The sequence below is a fragment of the Antechinus flavipes genome, chromosome 4 (genome assembly GCF_016432865.1).
Source record: "Antechinus flavipes isolate AdamAnt ecotype Samford, QLD, Australia chromosome 4, AdamAnt_v2, whole genome shotgun sequence".
Lineage (NCBI taxonomy): Eukaryota > Metazoa > Chordata > Mammalia > Dasyuromorphia > Dasyuridae > Antechinus > Antechinus flavipes.
In genome coordinates this window covers 16,764,295-16,791,395 of record NC_067401.1, presented here as the reverse complement: position 1 = coordinate 16,791,395, position 27,101 = coordinate 16,764,295, and the positions used below count along the sequence as shown (strand labels likewise).

Here is a 27,101-nt window from a genome sequence, read left to right as displayed (position 1 = left end):
GGGGGAGGCAACACAGGGATAGAGTGCTGGGCCTGGAGAAAGGGAGAGCCAAGTTCAAATCTAGCCTCAGACACTTACTAGCTGTGTGACCCTGGGGGTGACATCTCACCTCTGTGCCTTAGTTTCCTCGTCTGTAAAAATGCGGCCCATAGTACCGACCTCCCAGGTTGTCATGGGGATCAAATGAGATATTTATAACTTGTAGCCCTACGAACACTGGCTATTCTTTTCGTCACATTCTATTAATAATGTACTACTTAGTCATTTTGTAGGAGAATGTCTCATCTCCCCAGCAACATCGTGAAGTCTCTCGGGACATGGTGCATATTTTTGACATCTTTCGTCGAGGGCTGGACACGCAGGAGGACTCGAGAAGTGGTTTGTGAATTGAGAGTTTAAAGTGGGCAGAATGGGATCCTCCCTAGCCCTGCTGCAGGATATGAGGAGTGGGAGAGAAGAGACAGTATTTGGTGCTCCCGAGAAAATTTTGTTGTGCAAAGGGAAGCCCTGGGGGCCCTGCCAGGCTGGCGAAGGCTGACCGGGCCCGGGGACCGAGGAGTCCAGAGAAGCAGCAGCTGGCTGACCTCGGCACCTCCCTCAAGGAAACTTCCAGGCTGTGCTCAGCGGGCCCTCTCACTGTCACAAAGGATCCCTCCCCCTGGAAGCCAGGGCCAAAGAGGGCCCCCAGGGAAGGGGCTGGAGATTAATCAGAGAGCCCACCCCCAACCCCTGCCCGGAAGTCTCCCAGGACACAAAGCTCCACCTGTTCAGGCCCTATCCCAAGGTCCGCCTGGGTCCTGGTCTCAGGCCTGAGCCAAACTCTTAAACAGGTGCCGGGTCCTCCCAAACTGCTGGCCTGCTCGGGCCCAGAGCGCCTTTGCTTCCCTTGGGAAGCCAGACATGGATTTTCTAGTTCCAAGGCCCTTCCCTTCCCCCTAGGAGGAGGATTGATGACCCAGGCTGCCCCGAGCTCTGAGAGGTCACACCTGCCAAGTCGATGAAGCTACAGCTCAAATCTCTTTACCCCTGCTGACCCTATGACCAGATGGCTCCTTCCAAGGACTTGGTGGGCAGGCCCAGCTTCCTGAAGGCCCGAGATCCTGGCTGGATTAGGGGGCGGGGGCTGGCCTGTGGCCTTCCTGCCCAAGGTGAGAATCTGGTACTTCCTTGACCGTGACTCCCTGTTGAACAATCACTCTTGGAAGAAATACTTGGCAGGAAGTGGATGGAAGCGCCAAAGTTCCCCTACATTGTCCGAGAATCAACCCGATTATCGCCTGCATTAGAGAAAGGCTCCCCATGTTACCAGCATCTGGTACAGTGAAACAGGAGCAAGGTTCCAGGGTCCAGGGCTCTGGTTACTGCCCTCCAGACATTCTCCAGGGTTTGGATGGATAAACATATGTATAAACAGCCCCGGAAGTTGGGGGGGGTCAGTAGCCTTGGGAATTTTAAAGGGAGGGGACTTGATTCTCACCTGCCCATAGATGGGAAAAATTGGTCTGTGAGAACCCCCAAATGTGGGTCAGAAAAAGTCAGACCCAACTGAAAAAGCAATCAACCAACAAGCATTTAATTAGGCACTTTCTATGTGCCGGACACTGTCTTAAGTGGGGGGATGCAAATACAAAGGTGGAAAGAATTCCTCCTCAAAAGGAACTTATTTATATTCTTTTGGGGGAAAGCGGGACATAGATAGGGAGAAAATGATTTTTTAAAGCACTAGGCAGTTTGGGAAGAAAAATAGTGAGCGCCAGAAAAGGCTTCAGGTAGATGTGGAGGTGGGAAATGGAGGGCTAGGAGTGATGAAGAACAGAGAGAAGACCAGTTTGGCTGAACCCTGGAGCAGGGGTCCTCAACTTTTTAAATAGGGGGGGCCAGTTCACCGTCCCTCAGACTGGTGGAGGGCCAGACTATAGTAAAAACAAAAACTTTGTTTTGTGGGCCTTTAAATAAAGAAACTTCATAGCCTTGAGTGAGGGGGATAAACGTCCTCAGCTGCCGCATCTGGTCCGCAGGCCGTAGTTTGAGGACCCTTGCCCTACAGTATAAGAAAGACAGTGATATAATGTATAATGAGACTGGAAAGGTGGGCGGGTTTGAAAGGCCGCAAATGCTAAGCACAGGAATTTGTGTTTGATCCTAAGGAACTAGGGATCCAGGGGAATCTACTGAGCATGGCCTGGAGAGGGAGGAGGCTTGGGGAAGGGATTGCGATCAGAGGGTGATAGCAACTGCCCAGGCCAGCAGCGAGAGGGGCCCCAAAATTAGAGGTTGTGAGAAACAGAGAGTAGAGGATGCACATGAGAGATGGGGAAGTAGAGACGTGGGACTGGTGGGGGGGGTGAGGAAGGGGTCCCGATGGCGCGAGGGTTACAAACCTGGGTCACGGATTGACGGGACTGTATTATGAGGAGGGTCAGTGAATATCTGGAGAAGGAAGTGGTGATCTCCAAGAGCCAGCCTAGAGAGCTCCATCAAGAACAGATCTCAAAGGCTCAGTATTTATTTCCTTAGCACATCACAGCTAGAGTTCTAGAGAGCTTTCTAGCTAGCACTGAGTATTTTATAGCTAGTGGTTGCATAGTGCTTTATGGCTAGCATTGAGCGTTTTTTATAGCTAGCAGTTCTATAGTACTTTATGGCCAGCATTGAACATTTTATAGCTAGCAGTTCTCCAAGGCTTTATAGCTAGTGTTAAGTATCTTGTTGCTAGCAGTTTTATTAAGCTATGTAGCTAGCATTTAGTGTTTCATATTTTATATTATTGTATTGGGCAGCTAGGAAGCACAGCACATGGAGTGCTGGTCTTGGAGTCAGGAGGACCTGAATTCAAATCTGGCCTCAGACACTTACTCCCTGTATGACCCCGGGAAGTTGCAAAACCTTGTATGCCTCAGTTTCCCCATCTGTCAAATAAGCTGGAGAAAGAAATGGCAAACCGCTTCACTATCCTTGCCAAAGAAAGCCCCAAAGGTCGCAAAGAGTCTGACGTGACTAAGCAACACAACAACTGCTAGCATTTAACGTCTTAGAGCTAGCAGTTAATGTTTAGTAGCTAGAAGTTATATGCTACTTTAAGGTTTGCAAAGTGCCTCACAGATTTTATTTCATTTAATCCTCAAAGCAGCCCTGTGAGAGAAAGGCTGTGGATATCTCCATTTTTACAAAAGCAGACAGAATTTAAGTGACTTCAGTGCCGTCCCTTCCTCAAGCCTCTTCAACACCTAAACTCCAAGTCTACCGGTCCTTCCCCTGTGCTGCCGGTCCAGACTAACCCATATGCTGGTAACTTAGGGGACCGTGGTGGGCAGAGTCTACTTGATTTTAATAACCCACATGATTCTGTTGGGTTCTGAATTCTGTCCTTTGGGGGGAGATAAGGAGACGTAGATTGGATGACAGTGTGTTTCAGGTGGCTGTCACCGTGGAGGGTCTTCAGTGGGGAGCCCCGAGTCCTGGGCGGGTTTAGCATTTTCACTAATGATTTTGAGACAAGGCTGAAGAGCATGCTCCTCAAACCTGAAGAAGGCCCAAGGCTACAGAGAACCGAGCCAGGCTGTGATAATGATAGGGCTGAGATCCCCAGAGGTTTTGGCGGATAAGGACGGCGGAGCAAAGTTAAGTAGACAAGATTTAATGGGGATAAGTGTGGGCTTATACTTGGGTTAAAAAAATCAACTTGAGCAACACTAAAAGACAACAAAATTCAGATCAAATCTGATAGGCGATGTTGGTTTCAAAGGATGAAAGCGGTTTTTCTGTGAACAAAGGAAAAATGACAAAAACGAAAAGGGAAAGGTACTGTCAGCTGCAGGGTAGGCAAATTTGTTTAATGTGTGTGTGTGTGTGTGTGTGTGTGTGTGTGTGTGTGTGTGTGTGGGTAGGTACTGTGAAGAGTTATTTGTTAGGAAGCGGCGAGTCAAAACAAAATAGATCACTTTGAAAAGCATTTTTAGAACTGAAAGAAGGTTTAAAAGGCCACTTTACAAGTACAAGGCAGAAGAGGCAGGGCTAGCGAGCAAGCAGCCCAGGACGTGGTGTGAAGGACATTAGTTCAAATCCTGCCTCCGATTCTGTGCAACAAGGGGCACTTGGACTTCTGGGGAGCCCTGAGAGTCAGCCTGCAGGGCCCCTTCTGGGTGTGGCTCTGGGACCCTCTGACCAGCTGGCTGCTAAGGGCTCTCCTCTAGCAGAGGTGTCACCCCCGGCCCGGCCCGTGGAACCCGGAACAGGGCTCGTGGGGTCCGGACATCAGGGACTTCCAATCCAGTGGGAGCTGGTCAGGAACCAGCTCTTCTCATAAGTAAAAGCCCTCGGGGGTCAGAACCCACCAGCCAGATGTGGGGAAGCCCGTTCTAAGGGGAGAAGGCAGACGCACCAGGCCTCGCTCGCGTGGCCCCCCCAGGGCCGCCCTGGGCGGGAGAGCTCGCCCCTCCTCGGCGGCTGTGGGCACAACATGAGAGATCCCGAAGCCCGGCGGGCCCTCGGGAAGGGCCAACAGTTCATGGCAAGGAAAGCATCTCACCAGGAGCGGAGCCGTCCCGGGAAGGTCTGTCTGGGAAGGAGAAGGAGGCTGGGCTCGTGATCCGGGGGAGAAGGTTCAGAGGGGGGGGTGAGGGGGCCTGGGGAGGGCCACAGGGTGGTCGGGGGGAGGGGAGGGGAAGTCCCTCCTGAAGCTCGGGGGCCCCCATCCAGCCGCACCAACCCCAACCCCTTCCAAGCTCCCCCGCACAGGTAAGCTGCCATCGCAGCCCCCTCCTCCGTTTTGTGTCCTGCTGCAACATTGCTACAAGAGAGGATGCGACCGTGGGTGTCCTTGTGGCTTCTGGAACAAAGTTCCATGCCCCAAGAGCCATCCTGTCTACTAGAACGAAAGCTTCCGGCGGGCAGGAAGCATTTGTCCCGTTGGTCTGCCTGGCAGCCAGCAGGTGTGAATGCTGCCTCACTGTGTGCCCTGGGGCAAACATGCCCCACCCAGGTCTATGAAATGGGAAGGGTGGCCGGGCCCCGCCAGCTCTAAATCTAAAACCTGGCTCAGAATGACCTTGGTCCAAGTCCTCACGTGACCTGTGTGACCCTGGCAAGTCATTTATGCCGCGGAGGCCCCAGGTGAGTGCCCGGGACTCTCAACTGCAGAACTCGCACCTCCGGGCGCGGGGCCAGGGAGCTTCCCGGCCAGGTAGCTCCCGTGCAATGGCAGCCCCGGGCCAAACACCGCAGCCAGCTTCTGTAATCCCTCTGTTGACGGAGGGATTAACTCTGGGAATCCCAGCAGAGGTGGCTGGCTGACTGAACATGTCCAGCCCAGACACCGGGCGGCGGCCCCCACCCCCACCCCAAATGCCGGCCTCCTCCTTCTCCTCAGCGAGGGTGGCCCCAAAGCCCAGGTTGGGGCAAGGCCTCCCAGACAGGCCCCGGAGAGTGGCTGCAGAGGGGCCCAGACCCCCGGGCAGAACCGACATCTCTGGCGAGAACGCTGGGGCCGGGGCCCTGCGGGGAGGCCGCGCGGAGGGACAGGGAGCTCATGGCGTTCCCTCCTTGGCGGCTGGCTGCGCGCCCCAGGAAGGAAGGGGGCGGAAGGCGGGGGCCACTATATTTAGGCCCATTCACGGGGACTGCGCTGATGGATGGCAACCCCTGAACACGATTTTCCAGGCCTGGAGCGCCTGCCAGGGTTCACTCTCCAGGTCAGGGAGATATTTTTAAAACACGACCAAAAAGGACGGGGGATGATCAGCCCTCCGACGACCGTTGGCCAGGAGCCGTTCTGCAGAGGGAGAAGCCCCCAGATGTGAGCCAGGCAGGCTCGGCCCGGGAACCCCCATCCCGGCTTGGAACGCACGCCCCCCCCCCCAGCCTCTGTCCCGGGGTCCCAGGCGCCGCCCGGGCTTCGACCCCCCTTCCAGAAAGCCACGTTCTTTCCCACCCTTCTGTTCTCAGACATAGCATCACCAACACGCTTCTTTAAATATCTCCTCAGGAAGACTATATTTAGTAGCTATTTGGCCCTTCAAACGGGGCTGATTTCCTGTGGTAACAAAGTTCTTAGCAACAGTGGAAAAGGCCGGTGGGATCCTGAGACACTGACCAAAAAAAGCCTCCCCGAAAAGCATTTTTACAGCTTGAGGAGCTCGAGCAGCTCCAGGAGGGCCAACTGCCTTTTCTGGGGAGGGAGACGGCCGGGAAGGAGGGGAGAAGCCCAGGGGAGAAGGCAGGAGAGAGCCGACACACGGTGTTTAGTCTAATCCCCCGGCTTCCCTGCCAGGAGGCAGGTTGGTACAGGCTGAGGGTTTCCGAGGCAGTTCTTAACCAGACTAACAAGGACCCTTTCGGGGGGGCGGGAGCTCATTCATTCGCATCAGATGCTGAAGGGTACGAGGCCGGGGGCTGCGAAGCCGTCCAACACCATGGAAGGGAGACTGGACCTGGAGTCGGGGGGTGACCTTGAGCAGCATTCACTCTCAGAGACTGGAGGGTTCATCCCTACAACCGGGGGCTCGCACGAGATTTCAGTTCAATGGGAGATTAGGGAAGCTTTGGACCAAGTCTCCCAGACTGCTCTGGTGGACAAACAAGATGACGCAAGAAGGGCAACACGGCAGGAACGTTAGGTGGAGGCAGACTGGCCCCAAAGGGTGATCATCTGCCCGTGCCTCGGGCACAAGTGAGGAGCAGTAATGAAAATCATCGCTTCTGTCAATAAAAAGTTATTAAAAATAAAACAATAGAGAAAAAAAGAAAAAGAAAATAATCGCCAACACGATGGAGCACCTACGGTGGGCCAGGTACTTTGTACTGAGCGCTTCACCACCCTGGGAGGCGGGCGCTATTTTCCCCATTTTACAGATGGGAAATCTGAGACAAACGGGGGTTAAGTGACTTTTCCAGGTCACACATTAACGAGTATCTGAGACTTTCCTGACTCGCCTCTACCACCTTGCTGCAATAAATTTGTCCTCTGGTCTAGAACTAGCGCAGCGGGTAGAGGGCTGGGTCTAGAGTCAAGAAGATTCATCTTCATGAATTTAAATCTCATCTCAGACAAATCACGTAACTGTTTGCCTCAGTTTCCTCACCTGTAAAATGAGTTGGAGACTCCTAGACAACCAGAGGAAAGACCTCAAACTGGGATACCGAGTCTGCACAAGCTGCCCGTGATTGTTAGGGCTCTTCCATCCCCCTCCTAAAAGTGTCACCCTTGCCCTATCAGTGACGTCAGTGCTTTTGCATCCATCCTGCCTTCTGTAGGTCTAACAGCTGCCTGTCAATGCATGTGTTTTATGCTATGAGATCCCTCCAAGATGGCACCAGGCTCTCCGCGGAGCACCTCCTGCCTCAGGGACACAACGTGAGACCCTGGAGAGATCAATACTAATTTGAAGATGGAATCCACGGTTCAAATTCATTGTGATCTTTGGCAACTTAAATAACCCTTCTGAGGTTCAGTTTCCTTTTCTGCAAAATAAGGAAATGACCCCCAAACTTTGTCCTGGCTAGGAACACCATGGCTCTATCGTCCTAAAAAACCTGACATCCCTGAATGTGCTTATGAATCTCTTTGATGATGTTCCAAGAAGATGCTCCCTTTGAAGGTGGAACAAGGACACCTCCCTGACCTCACTTTCCCGTCTAAGTTAACATGTTGACATCTAGCTCAAAGCCCTGGGAGCCGCAGGCTGTGGTTACCAAGAGATCAGCCCCCTAAGGACGGCTGGGAGAGGCTCCCGGCTGCTTTCAGATTCAGAATGAGCGTGATAAGGGACAGAGCTGGAAGCTGGCTCCATGTGGAGCCCTGAGTGGGGGATCATGGGGGAAATATCTAACTGAAGACGAGTGATCCTGGCTCTCCTCCAGGGAATACACAGAGCACTGGCCTCCTCTCTGGCCGCTCACTTTTAACACGTGCTAAAGGCAGCACGAGATGTACAACAGAGAGTCGCTTGGTCATCACGGGGAATTCGGTAGCTACTTTCTGAAGAGCTCCGAGGAGGTACAAATGGAAGGATGGGCAAGGTTCTCAAGCACGGTCTGGCTGGGGACACGCATTCGAGAGCTCGTATAGAGCAATGGAAGGCCCTCAAGACAGTCACCTCAGGTGGCAGATTTCTCACCTCGGGCTGGATGTGAAAACAAACATCTTCTAGTCACAACTGGAGAACTGGAATCAAACCCACTGAGCAGCTAGTCCCAAGGACTAAAAAAGAATCCTTGCTCCAGTTTCCTCTGTCGGTAGTCAACCAAGCACTGCTTGCGGGCCCACGGGAGGAGATGACCTCTCAGGCAGCCCAGGACCATGGAGGGTTCTCACTGCCCATTCTCCTGCCCTCAAACTCCCCCCACTGGGGCCCGGGAGAATCAGCAGACTCCTCTTTCATATCTCAGTCTTCCTATTCCTTCAAGACAGCTAGATTGTTCTCTCTAAATCTTCTCATCTTAGGTTCAACAAGTCTTCTTCCTTCAACTGGTCCACGAGGACGTGGGTTCAAGGCCTCCTCTGGACGTTCTCCACTTTGTCAACACCGGGGCACCCAGAATGGAACACAATCTTCCCAGGGTGGGACCCTCGCCTCCTTGTTCCTGGAAGCGCTGCCTTGCCCTCTGCCTCCCAAGATGGCATTAGCACTTCACGCTACTGAAACACAGTATCAACTGCCGCCTGGAGCCTGGTTTCAGGCTGTTGAATGACCTCATCCCCCATTTTACAGAAGAGGAACCCCAGGCCCAGCGGCTAGATGGCACTCGGATAATCATCCGTGTGGACGCCCCGCGGGACGCTCCGTCTCCGAGAGGGCGCTGGGAAATCGCCTCGAAGACTCTCAAAGAGTAGGGGGGGCTATTTACAGTTATCATTATAACAGTAATTCCCTCTCTAGAGCGCTTGGAGATTTCTGAGCATGTTTTTCAGAATCAAGCATTATTATGCCTTTACTTGTCAATGAGGAAACAGACATTCAGGGGCCCGGAGTGAGCCGCCCAGAGCCACCACGCTGGCCACAAAGTCGGGCTCCGAGACTTTTCCCTAGGCCAGGCCTTCTCTCTTCTGTCCTGCCCTGCAGATCTGAGATCCACGGAAGCCTTTACAAAATGCTTATCCTTCTAGCCTGTGCCTTTGGCACACTGAGCTCCCCTCACTCTGTGAAGTCACTCTTGTTATTCAGCCTGCCTTCCCTCTCTTCCCTCTCCCCCATCTCACCTATTCTAGTTTTCTGGGACTTGATGGCATTGAGGGGCACATGCTGACACAGTAAAAGGGAAGGCACCTGTGTGGTGGGAGGCCTCAGACTACAGGGCAAAGCCAAGCTGAGGAGGGGGGAGCCCACCTGCCCGTGCATGAGGACTTGGGTTCAAATACTGTTTCAGTCACGTATTAGCTGTGTGACCCTGGGCCAGTCACTCTACCTCTCCGTTTGAGTCCGTGTATGTAAAGTGGAGATAGTCATAGAGCCTATTTCCCAGGATTATGAGGATCCAACAAAATAATATGTAAGATCTTTATAAACCTAAATATAGGACCTAAATGCTAGTGATTATTATTGAAGGACAACTACCAAGTGCTTCCTGAATGCTGAGCCCTAAAAAAGCCCATTAGGTTTGGGTTAGGGATGTATGGGGAGAAAAAGGCCGTATGAGTGGGATACACAGCACAGCATACCTAGCGGTCAGCAACAGAAGTCGCTTGGCTGGAACAAGGGAGAAAAAATGAATGGCGGCCAGTGGTTTGCCCTGGAAGCTCAGAGAGATGGGGTGGGGTGGGGAGGGAGGTTATGGCAGAGCTAGAAATGCCCTCGGGTGATGCTGAGAAGTTAAAGAAAAAGGAAAGAAAAGAAAGGGAAAGGGAGGCCCCTGACAGAGGCAGCTAGAGAGAATGGAGACAGAAATAGGAGGAGGAAGAGAAGGTAGAAGAAGAGAAGGAGGAAGGGGAGAAGGGGGAGGAAGAAGAGGAGGGGGAGGAAAAGGAGGAGGAAGAAGAGAAGAAGAACAACAACAAGAAGAAAAAGAACAACAAGAACAACAATAAGAGGAGGAGGAAGAACAAGGAGAGCAGAATCAGGAGAGAAGAAAATGAGAAAAGGGCAGAGATACCCTGTGTCACTGGTTGGGCCCCCTTGGGATGGGCCTCCAGGGCTCCTAAAATGTGCATCTCAGGTCCTTCACCACCTACTTTGCAGATATTTGCAGCCCCTTCTCTTCTCACACACTCAAGGGAGCAGACAAGCTGGTCTCTGGCTCAAGAAGCCTCAGCATCTCCCTTTGCCTCTAGAATAAAACTAAGGATCCCCTCCTCCCCTCTCCCCCATCCTGTGTCTCGCACTTCCAGACTCGACTCTCCCATCTCCAGCCGGCTTGTGTCCCCCTACTTGCCGTTCCATCTCCCCATGGCGCTCCTAGTAGAGAAGGGGCCCGCCATCCCAGAGATCACCAACTTCTTCACAGCCCGACTGCCCCTGGCCGGGAGCAGCAATGCCTGCTGCCCTTCCCCGCCGGCCAAGCCCGTCATTAGCCTGGTCCCAGTGCCTGGAGCCAGACCTGGAGACTGACTGCCTCTCCTTTATCCCCACTCCACCAGAGACCTAGCAAAGAAAGTCCCTGCCACCATAAGTGGGCACGGTTTTGCCTCTGCTCCCCAGGGTTTTCTGGCTGCCCCCCAACAAGCACAGTCTCCTCTCATCAGAAAGTGAGGGTCTTGAGGACAGGGACTCTTACTTTCCATTTATAAACTTAAGCTCTTACACTATTTACCTCAGGGAGAGCTTAATAAAGATTTTTCATTCATTCATCCTTCCCAGTGATGCTCCTGCCCAAAATCCCTTCCCCAGGGGTCACGCTCCCCTCCATGGTTCTAAGGGGGGGAAGCCCACTGGAAAGGAGGGCAGGGTTCCAGAAACACGGAGGGTGGACTTAAGGAGATGCATCCATGTGGAGGAAAGGGAATGTTACATTTGGGAAAGAACAGCTAGAACCCACAGGGGCCGAGGGAGAGCCTGTGAAACGAGACTGGGAAAGCGACCGAGTCAGACCGGACTGGCGAGTGTTGTCCCTAGAGCCAGGGGATCTTAACCTAGACCCCAAAGGGTCTCCATGGGCAGAGTCTGTGAACTTGGATGGGAAAGAAACACCAACTGTATTTCTTCCCCCCCAAAAAAACCTGTTTTTCAATATAATTGTTTTTAATCACCAGAGGTATTTAAATTTTGTATTAAAAATGCTCCCGAGAAGGAATCCAGAGGCTTCTCCGGGGGTGGATATCAAGGTTTCAAATCAAATCAATCTTGTGAGAAAACTCCACCGAAAGCAGAAGTCAGGACCACATCGGCCCAGCCCTCGGCAGTCCGTCCCGGCTGGCCTGCGGCCCGCAAGCTTTTCAGGTACAAAGAGAAACCCCGATTTCCTCCTACTCGGCCAGTGAGGAGTACATCTTAGATCCCCTTTTCTCGCCCAGCGGGAACCCCCAGACTGGAGCTTCATTATACCACAAGCTGGGAGTCCACCGTCCCCAGCCAGCACAGCAGGAAAACAGGAAGCAGGCTGGAGGCCGCCCCCGCCCTGCGAGGGTGGGGCTGACACATTCATTCTCCCAGGTGGGCAGCCAGCCAGGGCATCTGTCACTTGGAGTGATGGGAAACTGGCTGGGGGGGGGGTTGCTCCACGGCTTTCTCCAAGCTGTCCCTGGCCCAGAGCTGCTATAAAACACAACTCCCCTTGGGGATGGGAGGGTGGGGGGTGGACGCCCAGAAGCAGCCCCGGACAGGAGGCGGCCCTGGTTCCCAATTCCAGACAGAGAGAGGAGAAGCAGGAATGCCGCCTCTCTCCCGGCCAGTTGGGACCATTACATGAGGTCATAAATGTAACCGCTTCAGATCTCATTGCTGCCCAGAGTCCAGGCCTCTGGATGTGGAGCATCGATTAGCTTTAAGGCTACAGAAACCTTCATAAACATTTCATCCTGACTCCGATCCTGGGTGGCGACTCCAATTATCATTCCCAGCAGGCAGCAACCAAATGACTTATCCAGGGTCACACAGCCAACTAAATGACTAAGGCTGGATTTAAACCAGGGTGTACTGATAAATATTTAACAAAAAGCCACTTTAATGTTTAATCTGCTTCATTAACATTTTACCCACCACTTTCTAAAGTATAAAGGTATCCAGCACGCAGCTGTCACAGCAAAACTTCTGAACGCTCCCCACAAAAAGAAACCAAACCCCGAAACCGGATAAAAATATAATGAGGAAGCATTTCACAAAATGCACCGGGGCAATACAGGTAATGATAATTTGTGATTTTTCTAATCTCTGGCTTCTTAAACTGTGGGTCTTGATCTTATTTGGGGGTCTTGGAACTGAATGTGGGAGGTCGAGAAATTACGATTTATTATCGGCTAATGTTGAATCTGTCTACGTGTTTTATATACCTGTCAACTGGAATCACATAAAAGTTTCTCAGGCAAAAAGGGGCTGCAAGTGGAAAAAGTTTATGAGGCCCTGTTCTGAGCCAGGACGTGCAAACAATAATAAATCAAGCCCCGGTTGGTAGCATCTGAGGTGGAAATGCTCACGTGGATTTAACTGTAGGTGCAGCCACCACGCTGTCTCCAAGGCCTGCGTCCAAAGCCCGGTGGGTCCGACGCCCGGTGCAGCCACTCACTAGCTGGGTGACCTTGGACAGGTACTTAAGAACTCTGAGCCTCAGCTCAGAAATGGGAAGGCTGGAGCTTGTCATCCCAGCTGCCTGCAGGGCAGAACTGAGGCCTTTGGGGAGCCACCTTAGTGTCAGTTGTTTTCAGTGCTAAAATGATGCTGAATTGACATTTTAGTATCCATGATGAATTCTGTTCCTTTCTCCAGATATAATGTAGGGATAATGTCGAGTTTTGGGCTTCTGTATCTGCAGATATGGTTCCTTGCACTTAGTAGGTGCTTTAATTGAAGATTTAATTTTTTTTTTTTATTACTCCTAAAAAATACAGAATTCGGTCAACACATTGACTTTCTTAGCAATCGCTCAGGCCATTTCTAACCTGCTGGAGGCCTTTGGTACGTTCCCTCATCAATAGCTGACATGACACATGATTAACCTTAAATCTTCCTTGAAAAGAAAATGTGACCTTGATGTAGGTCCATGTTTCTATATCCTTGGTTTCCTTAAAGAAGGAAGGGAATGCACCTGCGATAACTGTTCATGTGTCGGTAACTGAACAACAAGAAGCCGTCTTTGAAAAATTCAAATGGGGCTGGGCTCTTCTTGGGATTAGCTATCGTCTTTGCACGGAAAAAAAATTAAATATTAAAAAAACAGAGAGACACAAACAGGACAATGCAACCGTTACCTCCTATCTCAAGTCTTTCTGGACCTTCCTCATCCTTAGTCAGCTAGTTAGTAAGCTCTGTCTCTCTGTTTCTGTCTCTTTCTCTCCTTCTGAATTTATTTTGTGCTCTTTAATAGATCCTTTGCTCTGATGACGTATTTGCCCCCCGACCACCTCCCATGGATCACATTGGAAATGCTCGAGGGGAGAGCCTGGTTCTTTTGGGCCTTTCCATCCCTGGTCCAGCCTATCACAATACCTTGTAAAATGATGGCCAACCGCCAAATGGCCGTTCTGTGGTATAATTATGTTGACCAAACGTGGGTAGAAATAGATATAAGAAAACATTTTTCCTTGCTGAAGTGGGGACTACGAGAGCCGAACACCGCATACACTGGTGGAGGCTGGTTGAATTGTTTTTTACTCCCGTGTTCTTTTTGCTTTGCTGACAAAGAGATGTATCTCTGGGCGATGGACTGGGACATGAAGGGAGCAAAAGATAAAAAGGAATTTTTAAAAATTTGTTCAAATGAATCGAGATCACGATTTCTTAAACTTTTGTATGTGTGTCTGAGTCATGTCTGCTGCTCCTGCTCATAAGCGAAGCCAGTTTATTATCATTCACTGAAAATAAAGATGTATTTTCCCCCATTCTCCCTGCAATCTTTCCTCTGACTCCTCGGGACCCTGTAGACTCTAGGGTAAGAACCCCTGAATTCAATGAGCTCAAATTTTTGTTCTGCTTCCAAAGCCAACAGATTTCTATACCCTGGGAATCAACTCTGCTCACCTATATGTCATTATTGCTCTGGGTTTTACCCTTGTTGCCTTGTCCCCTTCCTCTATGCTCCTTTTGATGTTTTGAGGAACTCCCCGCTGAGATCTCACCCATTTAGTTCTTCTTTATCAGGACACAGAAAGCTCCAGAGCTCCATTTCTGCCTTTGAATCATCTCCCCGCCACCCTCCACATCTGCAAACTACTAGAAAGGGGAAGGGTTCTTAGCCGTCAGCTCCTTGAGCGCCAAACCAAGACCAGTGGCAGTCCCAGTGCCGGCAAGTGAGGACCCACAGACACCCGTGTTTTGGGCAAGAAACTGCATTCAGTCCCTCTCCCTCATTTCCCAAGCTTCCCAGGCCCAGATCTCAAAACTCAAAAAAACTCTCTGGGAAGAGAAAAAGCAATGGATGAGAAACTGTTCATTAAGAACTCGGGATGGAAAGCATCGGGGACACACAGAAGTGAAGACAATAGTGGGCTCTTCCCCCCAAGGCCAGGAGGCTGCTGCTTAGAAGGCCACATGAGGGAGTCAAGCAAGGAGATCACCTGGAGATCAGGCTGGGCAGGGCCTTGCTAGCACTGGGAGCTTCCTGTTTAAATCGAGCCATTCTGGCTGAGTGCTAATGTCAGACTTTTCTACCAGCCAAAGCATACGATGCCCCGTACATTTCAGCATCCTGGGATTAAGCCCCTGTTGCCCCATCCCGGTGTCTGCTTTACGGATGACTAATTACTGACTAAGCGGCGCTTAGAGTCCAAGTCTTTCATCACACTCAACCCCATCCAGCTCACACTCCAGGGTACATTCTTCCCCGGCCTCCCGCCCCTGGCCAACCACCATCTTGATTAAGAAATCCTCAGTCCCTCTTTCTTCTCCCACAGAACATTCCGTTTTACTTCTGTGATGCTACCTTTGATTTTTTTTTTTAAACTTTAAAATTTTTTGAATTTATCCAACCCCAAACAAGAGGAGAACTTCCTCTCGCAGAGCAGAACTGCAGGAGGACAGTGCATTTGTGGCCTCCATCAGCATCCCATAGGCATTCAACAAATCCAACCCATTTTTGCAAATCCATCCTGCCTTGTCACCTTATAAGTCTCCTTCCCAGGAAGGGTTGGGATCTGATCTGTTCTCTGCCCTTCCTTAGGATCCCAAGGTTTGGGACGATGCTTTTTAGACTTACAGGAAATAGAGCTGGAGGCCATCGCCTTTTTCCCATCTTCCCCCCTGCTTTCATTTCACAGGTGAGAAAGATGACATTCAGACACAGCAAGTGACAGGGCCAAGGTCATACAGGAGATAACAAATAACCTTCCTTTAATTCTAAATCCAGTGTCTTTTTTTTTTTTTTTTAAACTACAAGTCCATCTTCATCATAGGCAGACGATGTGGGAAAAGGACACTAAGCTCAGGGACAGAAATTGGGATTTGCAGAATTCCCAGATTGGAATGGTACCACGGCCTTGCTGAGGAAAGGAAAAGAAAGGAAACCAAGATTCCCTGAGTCATGGGATTCTCAGGCATGAAGAATAAATGAAGGAGCATTTATTAAGTGCCCACTATGCGCCTGGCACTATGTCAGGCAGTATGGATACGGTCACAAAATGGATACAGTCCTTCCCTCCCAAGCAGCTGCACTGTAATAGGAGAAAACATATATAATGAATAAATGAAGGAAAAATTATTTATTAAGCACTTATTATGTGCCAAGCAGTGTTCTAAGTGCTGGAGAGACAAAGCAGGAAAAATGAGACGAGACAGTCTCCCGCTCTAAATAAAGGGGAAGGGGCCGAGGGGGGAGGTGGGACCCGGGAGTCCCACAGTTGGTAAGGAGACTGGCTCTTGGAACAGCCATCTGTCCACTCTGTCTGTTTGTTCTCAGACAGCGGGCATGGGGAGGAACAGACAGGGCCATGAGGCTCCTGACACAAAGGCTGGGGTGGGCAGATGTAAAGCATGGTCTGGTTGGTGGGGCAGGCGAGGGGATGTCACTCCCCCTTCAATCACTTTGACTCCGTACCCTGGCAGAGCTCCCAGACCGAGAGCTTCAGTTCTCCCGGGCATGGAGAGGTCAGATGGCGCTGATCTGGAGGGTGCTGGCCGTCACAGGTTGAACTCAGATGCTCACTAGTGATCGTGGGCAAAGTGACCTGTCTGCCTCAGTTTCCTCATCTGTAAAATAAGCTGGAGGGAGAAATGGTGATCCACTCCAGGATCTTTTCCCAAAAAAAACCAAAAGGGATCACGGGAAGTTGGACACAACAGAAAAATGGGCTCAAGGTGCCCCCAAAGACTCTCTTCCTCTCTGTAGATTTCTGACCTAGCAGCTTTCCTCACCCGGGGGATTACACAACTCTCTTGGTCTGTCTAGTTTAACTCCAGACCGGGTCAGGACATTCTTGTGGTCATGGAAACCAAATTCAAGAAGGAAAGGCTTGGGGATGGGGGGGGGGGGCAGGTGGGGTTAGGCCTGAGCCACCCTCCAGCCATTTGGGTAGCCCCACCAGGGAAGGTGGGGTGGGGAGAAGGGTATCGGTTCAGCGCTACATAAACCAACTAGTTGGGTCTTTCCCAGAGAAGAGGCTCAGACTATTTAATAACTGGTTTGTTGAAGTGGTAATATTTCTTTAAATTCAACATTTATTTTTATTTTATTTTTTTATTTTTTATTTTTATTTCTATTTTTATTTTTTTAAATTCAACATTTATTAGGCACCTTCTGTGTGCCAGGCTACTCTGGCTCTCGGCCCGATCTAGTTACAGAGAGTCTGCAGCATTTCTCCCATTTTTCCCAGAGCACCTCTGGGGTCCTGTGGTGAAGCAAAGACCCCTGGCTCTCACTTTCCTAATCAATAACAAGGAAACAATCCCTGTAGAGGGGTAGTATAGCAGACAGAGGGCCCATGCTGGGGTCAGGGACCTGGGTTCGAATGCTGCCTCAGACATGGGCTGCAGGAGTTGCCTAATCTCTCACTACAACAGAAGCTAAGACTAATTTATAAAGGGAAGCTGATCAGCATTGCCGAAGGGAGTTTCCACACTGGGAAATCTCCCACCCCCCCAGACAAAATCACAGCTTCAGATTCCCCTACACCCCCACCCCAATCCCTTCACGCTCTTTCACAGGGATGTTAGAAAGAAAATAAAACATTAAATAAAGCTTATTAAAGACCAGAGCTGGCCTGAGGTCCCTGTCAGCTCTAAGTCTATGGGCCTATAAAATGGAAGGATTTGAGGTTAATGGGTTTTTTAAATCATCCCCCATCAGTGTCACGGGGTACACAATACTTTCTTCTTCTTGCCTTTAATTATAATTCTCATTTAGAACAAGCTGGAAAACTTGTGAAATGCTTTCATCCTTTAGATCACAAGATATAGGTGTTATTATTTTTATCTTTATTTTACTAATGAGGAAACTGAGGCAGAGAGAAGTTAAACCATTTGCCTAGAGTCACAGCTACAACTGAGGTGGGATTTGAATTCAGGTTTGTTTGTTTTTTTTTTTTAAACTTGTGTCTGCCTGGCACATAGTAGGCACTTCATAAATGCTGCCTGACTCCCCACTAAGCTGCCACCTTGCTTCCTGGGCAGAGGAAGGCTCCAGGAACAGATGCTCTATTCCCAGCATCCTGTTATATCTCCCTCCACTCTTATAAACTGACTTAAAATTGTTAATTTACAGGATCACCTGGAAAAGGGAGGTGGGCTGGACGAGATGAGCTTTAAGGTTGCCCCCGTCTCCTGTGGGGAGATAGAGGAAGTGCGGTTCAGTGAATGGCTCTGACCCAGGATTGATCCCACGTCTGTGAGAGGAGAGGACTGGCGTGGATGGTTTCTAGGACCGCTGGTCCTGGGATGGGAGGGGCAAAGGCAGGACCCGAGTTCAGATCCTGCCTTGAAATTGTCCCAGCCTTGTGACCCGTAGCATCATTTCCTATTTGGGGATCAGTGAAATCTTGGACCGAATGGCCTGGAAGGTTCCTTGCAGCTCACAAGCTTGGACCCTACGAGAGGAAGGCCCAATTCTGGGCTCTCGGGTCCCTTCCAGTTCCAAAGGCCAGGAGCCAAAGCTTGGCCTCTGCCCCCGGACGCTCGTCATCGTGGGCAGGAGAAGCCAACAGGCCGCCCAGAGCCTTCGCCCAGAGCAAGCCGGGAAAAGCACGTGAGGAGGCCCTAAGGCGGGCCCGCACGAGGACGCCGCCCTCGTTCCATGGGAAACAATTCCGATCCCAGGGCCTCAGTTTGCTTGATTGTAAAATGGGGAGGGGGTGGCTCCCATTGGGCGCTCAGGTATGACCCTGTGATCACCACTAACTGCAGAGCGGCAAGGAGAAAAAGTAGCATCACACGCGGCCCTTTCAGGGACCAAGAAGGAGCTCAGAACAGAGAGACCGCTGCAACCTGACAAGCATCCATTCAGGGCCCATTTCCAATCTCCGGGCTGGGGGCGGTAAAGGAAGAGTACAAAGCCCCGCCTCCTTAGGGGATACGACCAATCAGGAAGAGAGGGGACCCCAAATCGGCTCGGGGCTGGTTTTCTTAGGATCTGAAAAAATTCACCTAGTCCCTTGTTGGTAAATTCTGGCTGACTCTCACCTGGGAATCCCCCTTCCTGTGAGGCAGGGAGGGAGACACCCTACATGTGGGGGGGGGGCAGTTTCAGATCAGAGGGTTTTGCCCAGGCCCCCTCCCCCATGCCTGAGATCCCTCCCTCCTCCCTTCTCCCTTCTTGGTCTTGGGAAGAGAAAGTGCCTCCTGTCTGGCCTGTAAGCTCCAGGAGGTCGGAGACTCCCCCCAGGGCTCAGGGCCTTGAGAGGGTCCTAACTTGGCTGCTAAAAGCTCCGAGGAGGGAGGCAGTGGAAGCGGAGGCTGGAAGAAGAGGCTGGAAGCAGCTTGGGAGGTCATGGGGTCAACTTCCTCCTGGAGCAGGGTTTGAATCCTGCCTCACTCCCTTTTCACTCCCCCACTAACTCTCCAAAGAACTGAAAGCTGGGTTCCAGCAAACCAAACTTCCCCAGCGCTCTAATCTCCCCACTTCCCCTGTCGTGATTTTGTGATTTCAGCATCTGGCTGCCTGATTGTCTGTCTTCCTGCCTGTCTGTCTGCCTGATTGCCTGATTGTCTATCGGCCTCTCTGTCTGCCTGCCTTCCTGTCTGTCTGTCTGTCTGACTGCCTGATTGTCTATCTGCCTCTCTGTCTGTCTGTCTTCCTCTCTGTCTGTCTGCCTGATTGCCTGATTGTCTAGCTGCCTCTCTGTCTGTCTGTCTGTCTTCCTATCTGCCTGTCTATCTACCTCTCTGTCTGTCTGTCTGTCTTCCTGTCTGCCTATCTGCCTCTCTGTCTTCCTCTCTGTCTGTCTGTCTGTCTTCTCTCTGTCTGTCTGACTGCCTCTCTGTCTGCCTGATTGCCTGATTGTCTATCTGCCTATCTGTCTGCCTGTCTGTCTGTCTGCCTTCCTCTCTGTCTGTCTCACACACAGAGCTAGTCAGCAATCACAGAAGCCCGCAGAGCTGGACATGAGTCTGACCCCTCACTTCCGAGATGTATTAACTGAGGCTCAGAGAGGAAGGGCCTTGCCCAGGATGGAGGGATCTGGGGCTGATCTGAACCCAGGCCTCCGGCCCCCGGACTCTCCATCACCCCCTCCCCTGACCTCTCTGGGCAGCGGATTTCATAAGCAATCCCACACTGCCTTCCAAAAGCACGGTGGCTCCTGTGGGGCAGGGACCGGCTGTTTCCAACTTCGTAACCCAAGCAGAAATGTGGGCTCTGCCCCCAGTTTTTGCTGAAGGGAAATGGGCTCTTGTGTTTCTTGCGTGACTTCCCTGTGGAGAGACTTGCGTTAAAGGGTGGTAGGTGCCTGGGCTCAGGGCCATGGCCAGGGCCCGGGAGGAGCCCCTGTGCTCTAGGATCAGATGAACGCCCAACCGGATCTAGGTTATAAACCCGGGAAAATCCGAGTTCAAATCCAGCCACAGACCCCCACTAGCTGTGTTCTAGCTCTACATCCGTGACCGCGGGTCCAGGTCCCCTCAGCCACTTCAGCTGTGAAAAGGAGGCTCCCTCCTGGCTTGCCCTAAGTCTTACTCAAACAGGGAGCTTCCTGGGCTGGTTCTGGGGCCCTCCTCTCTTTATTACAAACAGGCCAGCTGTCCCCCGCCGCCCCCTACACACACGCATCCCTACGTGGGCATGAGACCACTGGCGCTCCTGCCCCTGCACATGCCTCCTCCCACCCGAGAGGCGCCAGGTCCGGGGCAGAGGCCGGCCCGGCCCAGAGGTTACAAAGCCCTGCCCTCACCCGGCCCAGCCCAGCCGGGCCGTCCCTAGATGGTTCCCAGAACTACCACGCCTGGCTCGGAAAGTCTGCACAGACCTAATTTCCATCAGCTCAGAGGGTTAGCGTCTTCAGTGGATTTCTCCATTTTGTTCCAGACTCTACTCAGCTGAAACCTCAGAATGAATTTTTCCTGGTTTTGAAATGGTCTTTATTTATTTATCCAGTTCAAGGGGGCGGGACGGGGGTAAGGAGAGAACCCAAACCAAAAACAACCCAAAGAAAATATTTGCAATCCTCCAAACATGAAAGCAACTATTCTCCACTCCAGCCACAACAGGGAACAATCTCCAAACAATCTCAGGGGCCTCTGACTCCGAAGATCAAGGCAGAGGGGAGGCTGCTCTCCAAACTCGGGCCTCACATTCCAGATGGAGAGATAAACCACCTTCACCCGAGTGGGCCCGTGGGAGCAGGGTCATCGCTCACTTCCTCTCTGGAGACGCCACTGTGCAACGGGGCCCGACTTCTGGGTCCTGCCGTTGCTCCCAGTGCCACGGGGTGCCAGGGACGGAGTGGGCGCAACACTTCCTCCTCCAGCTTCCACCTCGTCCTGGCTCACTTTTCCCTCTAACCCAGGGGTTCCAAATAGTCTGGTGGTGAATTTTTCCCCCAAATATTTTTATAATTGTATTGGTTTTCTCTATAGTCCTATTTATTTTTATTTTGTGCCCGTAAAAACATTTTTTCCCTGAGAAAGGGGTTCATAATCTCCATCCTGCTACCAAAAGGGTCCAGGACACAAAGTTAAGAACTCCTGCTCTAACTTGAAATCCAATTTTTTTCTTTCCCACTCTTTGGATAGTTTTAAAAAATTAAAGAGACCAACACATAAAGCCCTTTAGTGAGGGTTTGTGAAGTCAGAGATGTGTCACGGTAGTTGGGATCCCCAGAAAGGACCTTAGAGGCCCCCTGGTCCAACCTCCTTCACTTTACAGAGAAGGAAACTGAGGCCCATAGAAATGAGCTGATTTACCGGATGCCACACAGGAAATATGGGAGGCTGAATTTCCACGTGAACGCATGTTTCCTAGCTCCAAAGCCACCATTTTCCCGACTGTGGCACAGAAGGGTCTGAGACCAGCAAGTCCTTGGTACGCAGATGTTACCAGAGAGATGAAGAAATCGTTCGGTTTGTCAGTCCTACTTGCCTTTGTCTCTGCAGCACCAAGGGCAGGCCTTTGCAATCAATCCAGCAATAAACATTTATTAAACACCCAGTGGGCCAGGGATTCAAAAAGAGGCAAAAGATGGAAACTGCCCCAAAGAAGTTTACAATCGAATGGGAAGACAACATGCAAACAAATACGCACCATAAGGAGATAAGGGAAGGCACCGGAATTTAGAGGCCTTAGGGAAGGTTAATTATGGGAGATGGAATTTTAGTTGGGGCTGAGAGTAAATCGAGGAGGTCAGTAGTAGGAGTGGGGGGGAGAGAAGGAATGCTTAAAAAATGCATTTACAGATAATAAAATTAGGAAAAGCAAGGATTGTTATCTTGGTTGATGATGGAGCTGACTTTTGGCACATCCCCTTGGTGAGGCTGGCCACATACTGGGCAAAAAGGATACGGAAGGCCTTCTGATTGGGTCTGGTACGAGGGAACCAAAGCATAATCTCAGAGCTCTGTGAGCTCCCAGTCAGGGTGCCCTTCTGTGCCAACCAGAAAAGGTATGCCCCCCAATTTTCCTGCCATTCTTTTGCATTCACCCCCTAATCAAAAGCACTTCTCCCATGGTTTCTTCTTTATTGTATCTACCACTTAGTGTGGTGCCTGGCACATAGTAGGTGCTTAATGAATGTTTATTGATTTTTTTCCATTCCACAAATCTCTTCCTCTCCCCCCTCCCCCAACCTCAAGCAGTGCGGTATGGTGGAAGATCATGGAATTTGAAGTTCTATGTCCCGAGTGCAAATCTCATCTCTGCCACTACTCCCTGTGTGACATTATTTTAGTCATTTAACTTCTCTGGGCCTCAGTTTCCCTATCTGAAAAATGGGGGATCGCTAAGGTCCTTTCCAGCTCTAAAACTCTAAGCCTAGAGAGGCAGCTAGATTTGGAATCAGTGCGATCGGAGTTTAAATCCTCTGTTAGGACAAAGCTTTGTACACTGTGGGTTGTGACCCTAATGAGGGGGTTGCCAAAAATTTGGCAACGGTCAAAAGTATCAAAAATTCTGCCAAAATTTAATTCTTTACGTGAAAATAAGCAAGCACACCCATCTCATCAGGACGCAAATTTGTTTTCATCATATATTAATGCTAAAATTATATGTGTGCAAAGAATTGTTTTAAATTTCTTAAGACTGGTTATCAGGAAAGGCTTCATTTGTATACCTATTTTATAGACCTATATACCCCGGGCTAGTTCACATTTCTTGGGCAAACTCTGTAAGACGTTTGGGAAACTCTGCCTTGGAGGACTTAGCTTGCTTTGCCCTCAGTTTCCCCATCAGAATACAGACAATCACTTCTTAGAAACCTCCCAGGGCTCTAGGACGCTGGCTACTCACCGTGAAGCCCCGAGCCCACCACCCCCTGGGGCCCTGGGAGATGACCCCTGAGAGGCCGCTGCCCGCTCCTCTCCCATCGCCTCGCGAGCACTGGCCCACGGGGCTTTCTCACCACAGCCCCCTGCGCTGAGCCTCAGACTCTGCGCCCCAGCTTCCCCCCATCCCATGCTGGGCCCCGGCTGGCGGAGAACTGCCCCTTCCCGAGGCGGGCAGCCTCCTGGGGCTCCTTCGCTCAGGACTGACCGACTTCCCGGCCGTCCCCTGGGACCAGCTCCGAAGTGCCCCCTGCCTAAGTCGCCGGCCGAGGGGTCGCAGAAGTCCCCGTGAGACGCATTTAGATGTTCCCACCCTCACCGACTTGCCCAAGATTTCCTCCAACAAGATCCCCCGAACTCCAAGGATCCCCTCTCTCCCAGCATCTTTTCCAAGCTCCCCAGAGATCCCCTCGTGATCCCCCGGGATCACTCTCGCCTCCAGGGCCTTCAGGATCGCTGCTCCGGATCCCGTTGCCTCGGCCGACCTCCTAGGACCCTCTGGCATCCTCCAGCCCCGCCCGGGATCGATCCCCGGGGATCCTCGGCGGCCTCACCTGGCTCCGCTCGAAACTCTCCCGCTCCGCCGCCTCGGGCCCCGCGCTCGCCCCGCGCCGGCTCAGCACTTTGGGCAGCGGGTTGGGCACCTGCTTCATGGAGCTGGCCACCCGGTCCATGGTGCTCCCGGGACCCGCCGCCGCCGCCGCCGCCTCTGCCCCGGGATCCCCCGCGCCCCGCCCCTCGTGCTTCCCGCAGCTGGGATCCGGCGCCAGCGGGCCCGCTGAGTCCGCCCATTAGCTGAGGGGCCCGTCAGTTTCTCCCGTCTGCCCCGCCCACTCGTCCCAAACTCCTCCCCTTCTCTTAGAAGCTTCCCCCGCCAGCTCCCGTCCCTGGGCTATCTTTGTTCTAATTGGTTAAATCCTGCACGGGGGCGGGGCGCCAGTGGTCCTGCGGCGTGCCAGTCACCAGAACCACAGTCTATTGCGCTGGGGCAAGGGCGGGAGGAGGGAGCGGGAGCGGGAGTGGGAGGGGTCGAACCGAGAGCCGGAGCCCAGCCCCAGCCCCGCCCCGGCTCCAGGCCCTCCCGAAGCCCGTTATCTCTCCCAGCTAGCTGCACGTGGGCCGTTCGCTCACCCCGCCTTTTGTGGGAGGGGGTGGGGGCCAGGGAGGAATGTAAGTTCAGGGCATCGCACGGGATGGCCCCCACGCGGCCTGAAACAAAAGTCATCTGGGCTGCTCTGACGGTGCAGCCGAACTGGGGGGGGGGGTCCCGATAGCCGCCCCCTTTGTAAGGACCCAGGGAGCCTGCGTCTCCCTTCCAAGGAACTATCGTTGCTGCAGCCCCCGCCGGGCTCAGTGGAAGGCCAAGCGGCGTCAATGACTCCGGGAGCAGGTGGGAGAAGGAGGCAGGGCTGGGAAGAGGCAAATATTGTTCAGGAACGAGGGGAGCTGGGACGTGTTAACCTGTCCCTGCTGCTCCCTATCCCTCCTTCCTCTTCCAGCCCGTCTCCCATCTCCGCAAACTCAGGGGCTGCTTGTCCTAGTCCATCCAAGGAAAGTTTCACTTTAAGCACGAGAGCCTGCTCCCTGAGAAACCTCAGAAATCCTTCCCAGAATTTCGCGTCACGTGCCCTGGCTCCTCCCACTTGGTCCAAAGACATCCAGTCCCCACTTCCTCGGAGGCGAGGGTTTTTTTTTGGGGGGGGGCATTTTGCACTTAGGGGGTGGGGGGACTAGGCAGGTCACACTATTCTCACACCAGGACAAAATGTTATTCAGATTGGCTCTCAAGCTCCCTGGGATCTGGACTGGAACGGAGACATCCTCTACCGGCAGAATTTTCCTCCTAAAAGGCCACCAGATGAACTCCCATCCCGAGGTTCTTTTGCTCTCATGAGGAGATTCAGCCCAGGGGGAACCCGCTGACAGTGTGTGGTTCGGCTCCCCACCTCCCCTCAGGGCCTTCCGCCTTTCTGAGAGTCAGGGGGCATGACCACCTGCGTTGGGATTGAAGCCGGGTGATAGCCGATGGAAGAGTGATCCCAGGTGGCAAAGGAGCAACAGCAAGTTGTTTATATGGTCCCACGTGAGCAGTGTTGTTTTTATTACATTATATACAGGGGAAGGTCCTTGAAATAAACGGACTCCATTTTCCCACCATCCTCTGGAGTTCTGCCACTTTCATCGCCTCAGTGTGGGGGCTCTAGAGAGCAACGGTACATTTGTCACCCCGGCTTGGGGGTTCTAGAAAGCAGGACAATCACCCCGGGGTGCGGGCTCTAGAGAGCAACGATACATTTGTCACACCGGCTTGGGGGTTCTAGAAAGCAGGACAATCACCCCGAGGTGGGGGCTCTAGAAAGCAGGATATTTCAATCACCCCGGGGTGGGGGCTCTAGAAAGCAGGACACAACAGACCGCGGCTACCGTTCTGGTTCTGGGACAAAGATACAGCTACAAAGAGGGATTTACTTTAGACAGAAAGTGCTTCTGGCTACAGCCGTGCTTCTTTTCAAAACTCTCCCATTCTCAATGCTCTTTTCATTCTTCTGATTCCTTCCTCCAGCTGAACTGGCCTTCTTGTTCCTCACCCGAGATTCTCCAACTCCTGCCTCCTTGCTTCTGCACAGGCTGATCTCCCATGAACCCCCCACCTCACATCTCCTCTTAGAATTCCTAGCTTCCTTCAAAACTCTGCTCAAGGACCACCTTCTGCAAGAAGCTCTACTTGAGTCCATTTTTCCCAGCTACTGGTACCTTCCTCCCAATTAGTCTTTAAGTTTGCACATACTTTTATGGAATGGGGGACTCTTCACCAGATTCCTTATGAATACTCAATGTGTTTGACTGATGCCATTCCCACAGTGGAGCATATACAGACATTTAAGAATTGGCTCTAATCTGCCAACTCATTGGTTGGGAGAAGCATTTTTTTTTTCAGTTATAGAACTTCATATGTGGGTCACCACTCCCAGTTTATTTTTTTCCACATTTTTTTTAATTTTGAAAAAAATTTCTTTACAACATCATCCCTTGCACTCACTTCTGTTCCGACTTTTCCCCTCCCTCCACTCCCTCCCCCAGATGGCAAGCAGTCCTTTACATGTTAAATAAGTTACAGTATATCCTAGATACAATATATGTGTGCAGAATCAAACAGTTCTCTTGTTGCACAGGGAGAATTGGATTCAGAAGGTAGAAATAACTCGGGAAGAAAAACAAAAATGCAAATAGTTTACATTCATTGGGGGAAGCATTTCTAATAAGCTCCTGATAAATTTAACTGAAGTGCATTTAAAAGTGCAATTAAAAACTAAACATATGTTCTAAATCACCAGTGATTAGAGAAATGCAAACTAAATCAACTGTGAGGTATCCTCTCATACCTACCAGATTGGCTAAGATAACAAAAGAAAAATGATAAATGCTGGAGAGTGTGTGAAAAACAAAAAACAGACACTAATGCATTGTTGGTGGAGTTGTGAACTTGTTCAGCTATTCAAGAAAACTATTTAGAACTATGCCCAAAGGGCTATCAAATTGTCCATTTTTTGACTCAGTAATACCACTATTAGGTTTACATTCTAAAGAAATCAAATAAAAAGGGAAAAGACCTACATGTACAAAAATATTTACAGCAGTTCTTTTTTGGTGGTGGCAAAGAACTGAAAATTGAAGAAATACCTATCCATTGTGGAAGGCTGAACAAATTGTGGTATACAATTATAATGGAATACCATTGTGCCTATAAAAAATGAAGAAGGGGATGGTCTCAGAAAAACTTGGGGAAGTGATGCAGAAGTGAGCAGAACCAGGAGAACATTGTACACGTAACAGCAATATGGTCATATGAAAGACTTACTTACTCTGATCAATATAATGATTCATGCAGTTCCAAAGGACTCTTGATTAAAAAATGCCAGCTACCTCCAGAGAAAACCAATGAACTTTGAGTCCACATTGAAACATATTCTTTCCCCAATGAAAGAAAAACAAACCAAAACAAAATGGCAGCCAAAATTGAGTTCCGGCCTCACACCTTCATCTCCCCACCAGAACTGCAGATGTTTATTTCATGAGCATATGGCTCTCTCTATTGTATCTATGCTTTCTTTTAGATGAAGG

General features: G+C 51.1%; 1 protein-coding gene across 1 annotated transcript in view; it reads right to left on the bottom strand.

Moving 5' to 3' along the window:
* Window positions 1–23,869, bottom strand: part of HIP1 (huntingtin interacting protein 1) — a 96,913-nt gene extending 73,044 nt beyond the window's left edge. Inside the window, exon 1 of the mRNA XM_051991896.1 lies at window positions 23,534–23,869. Within this exon, the coding sequence (XP_051847856.1) occupies window positions 23,534–23,653 (120 nt within the window). The 5' untranslated portion in view covers window positions 23,654–23,869. The remainder of the gene's footprint in view (window positions 1–23,533) is intronic.
* Window positions 23,870–27,101: the final 3,232 nt, after the last annotated feature.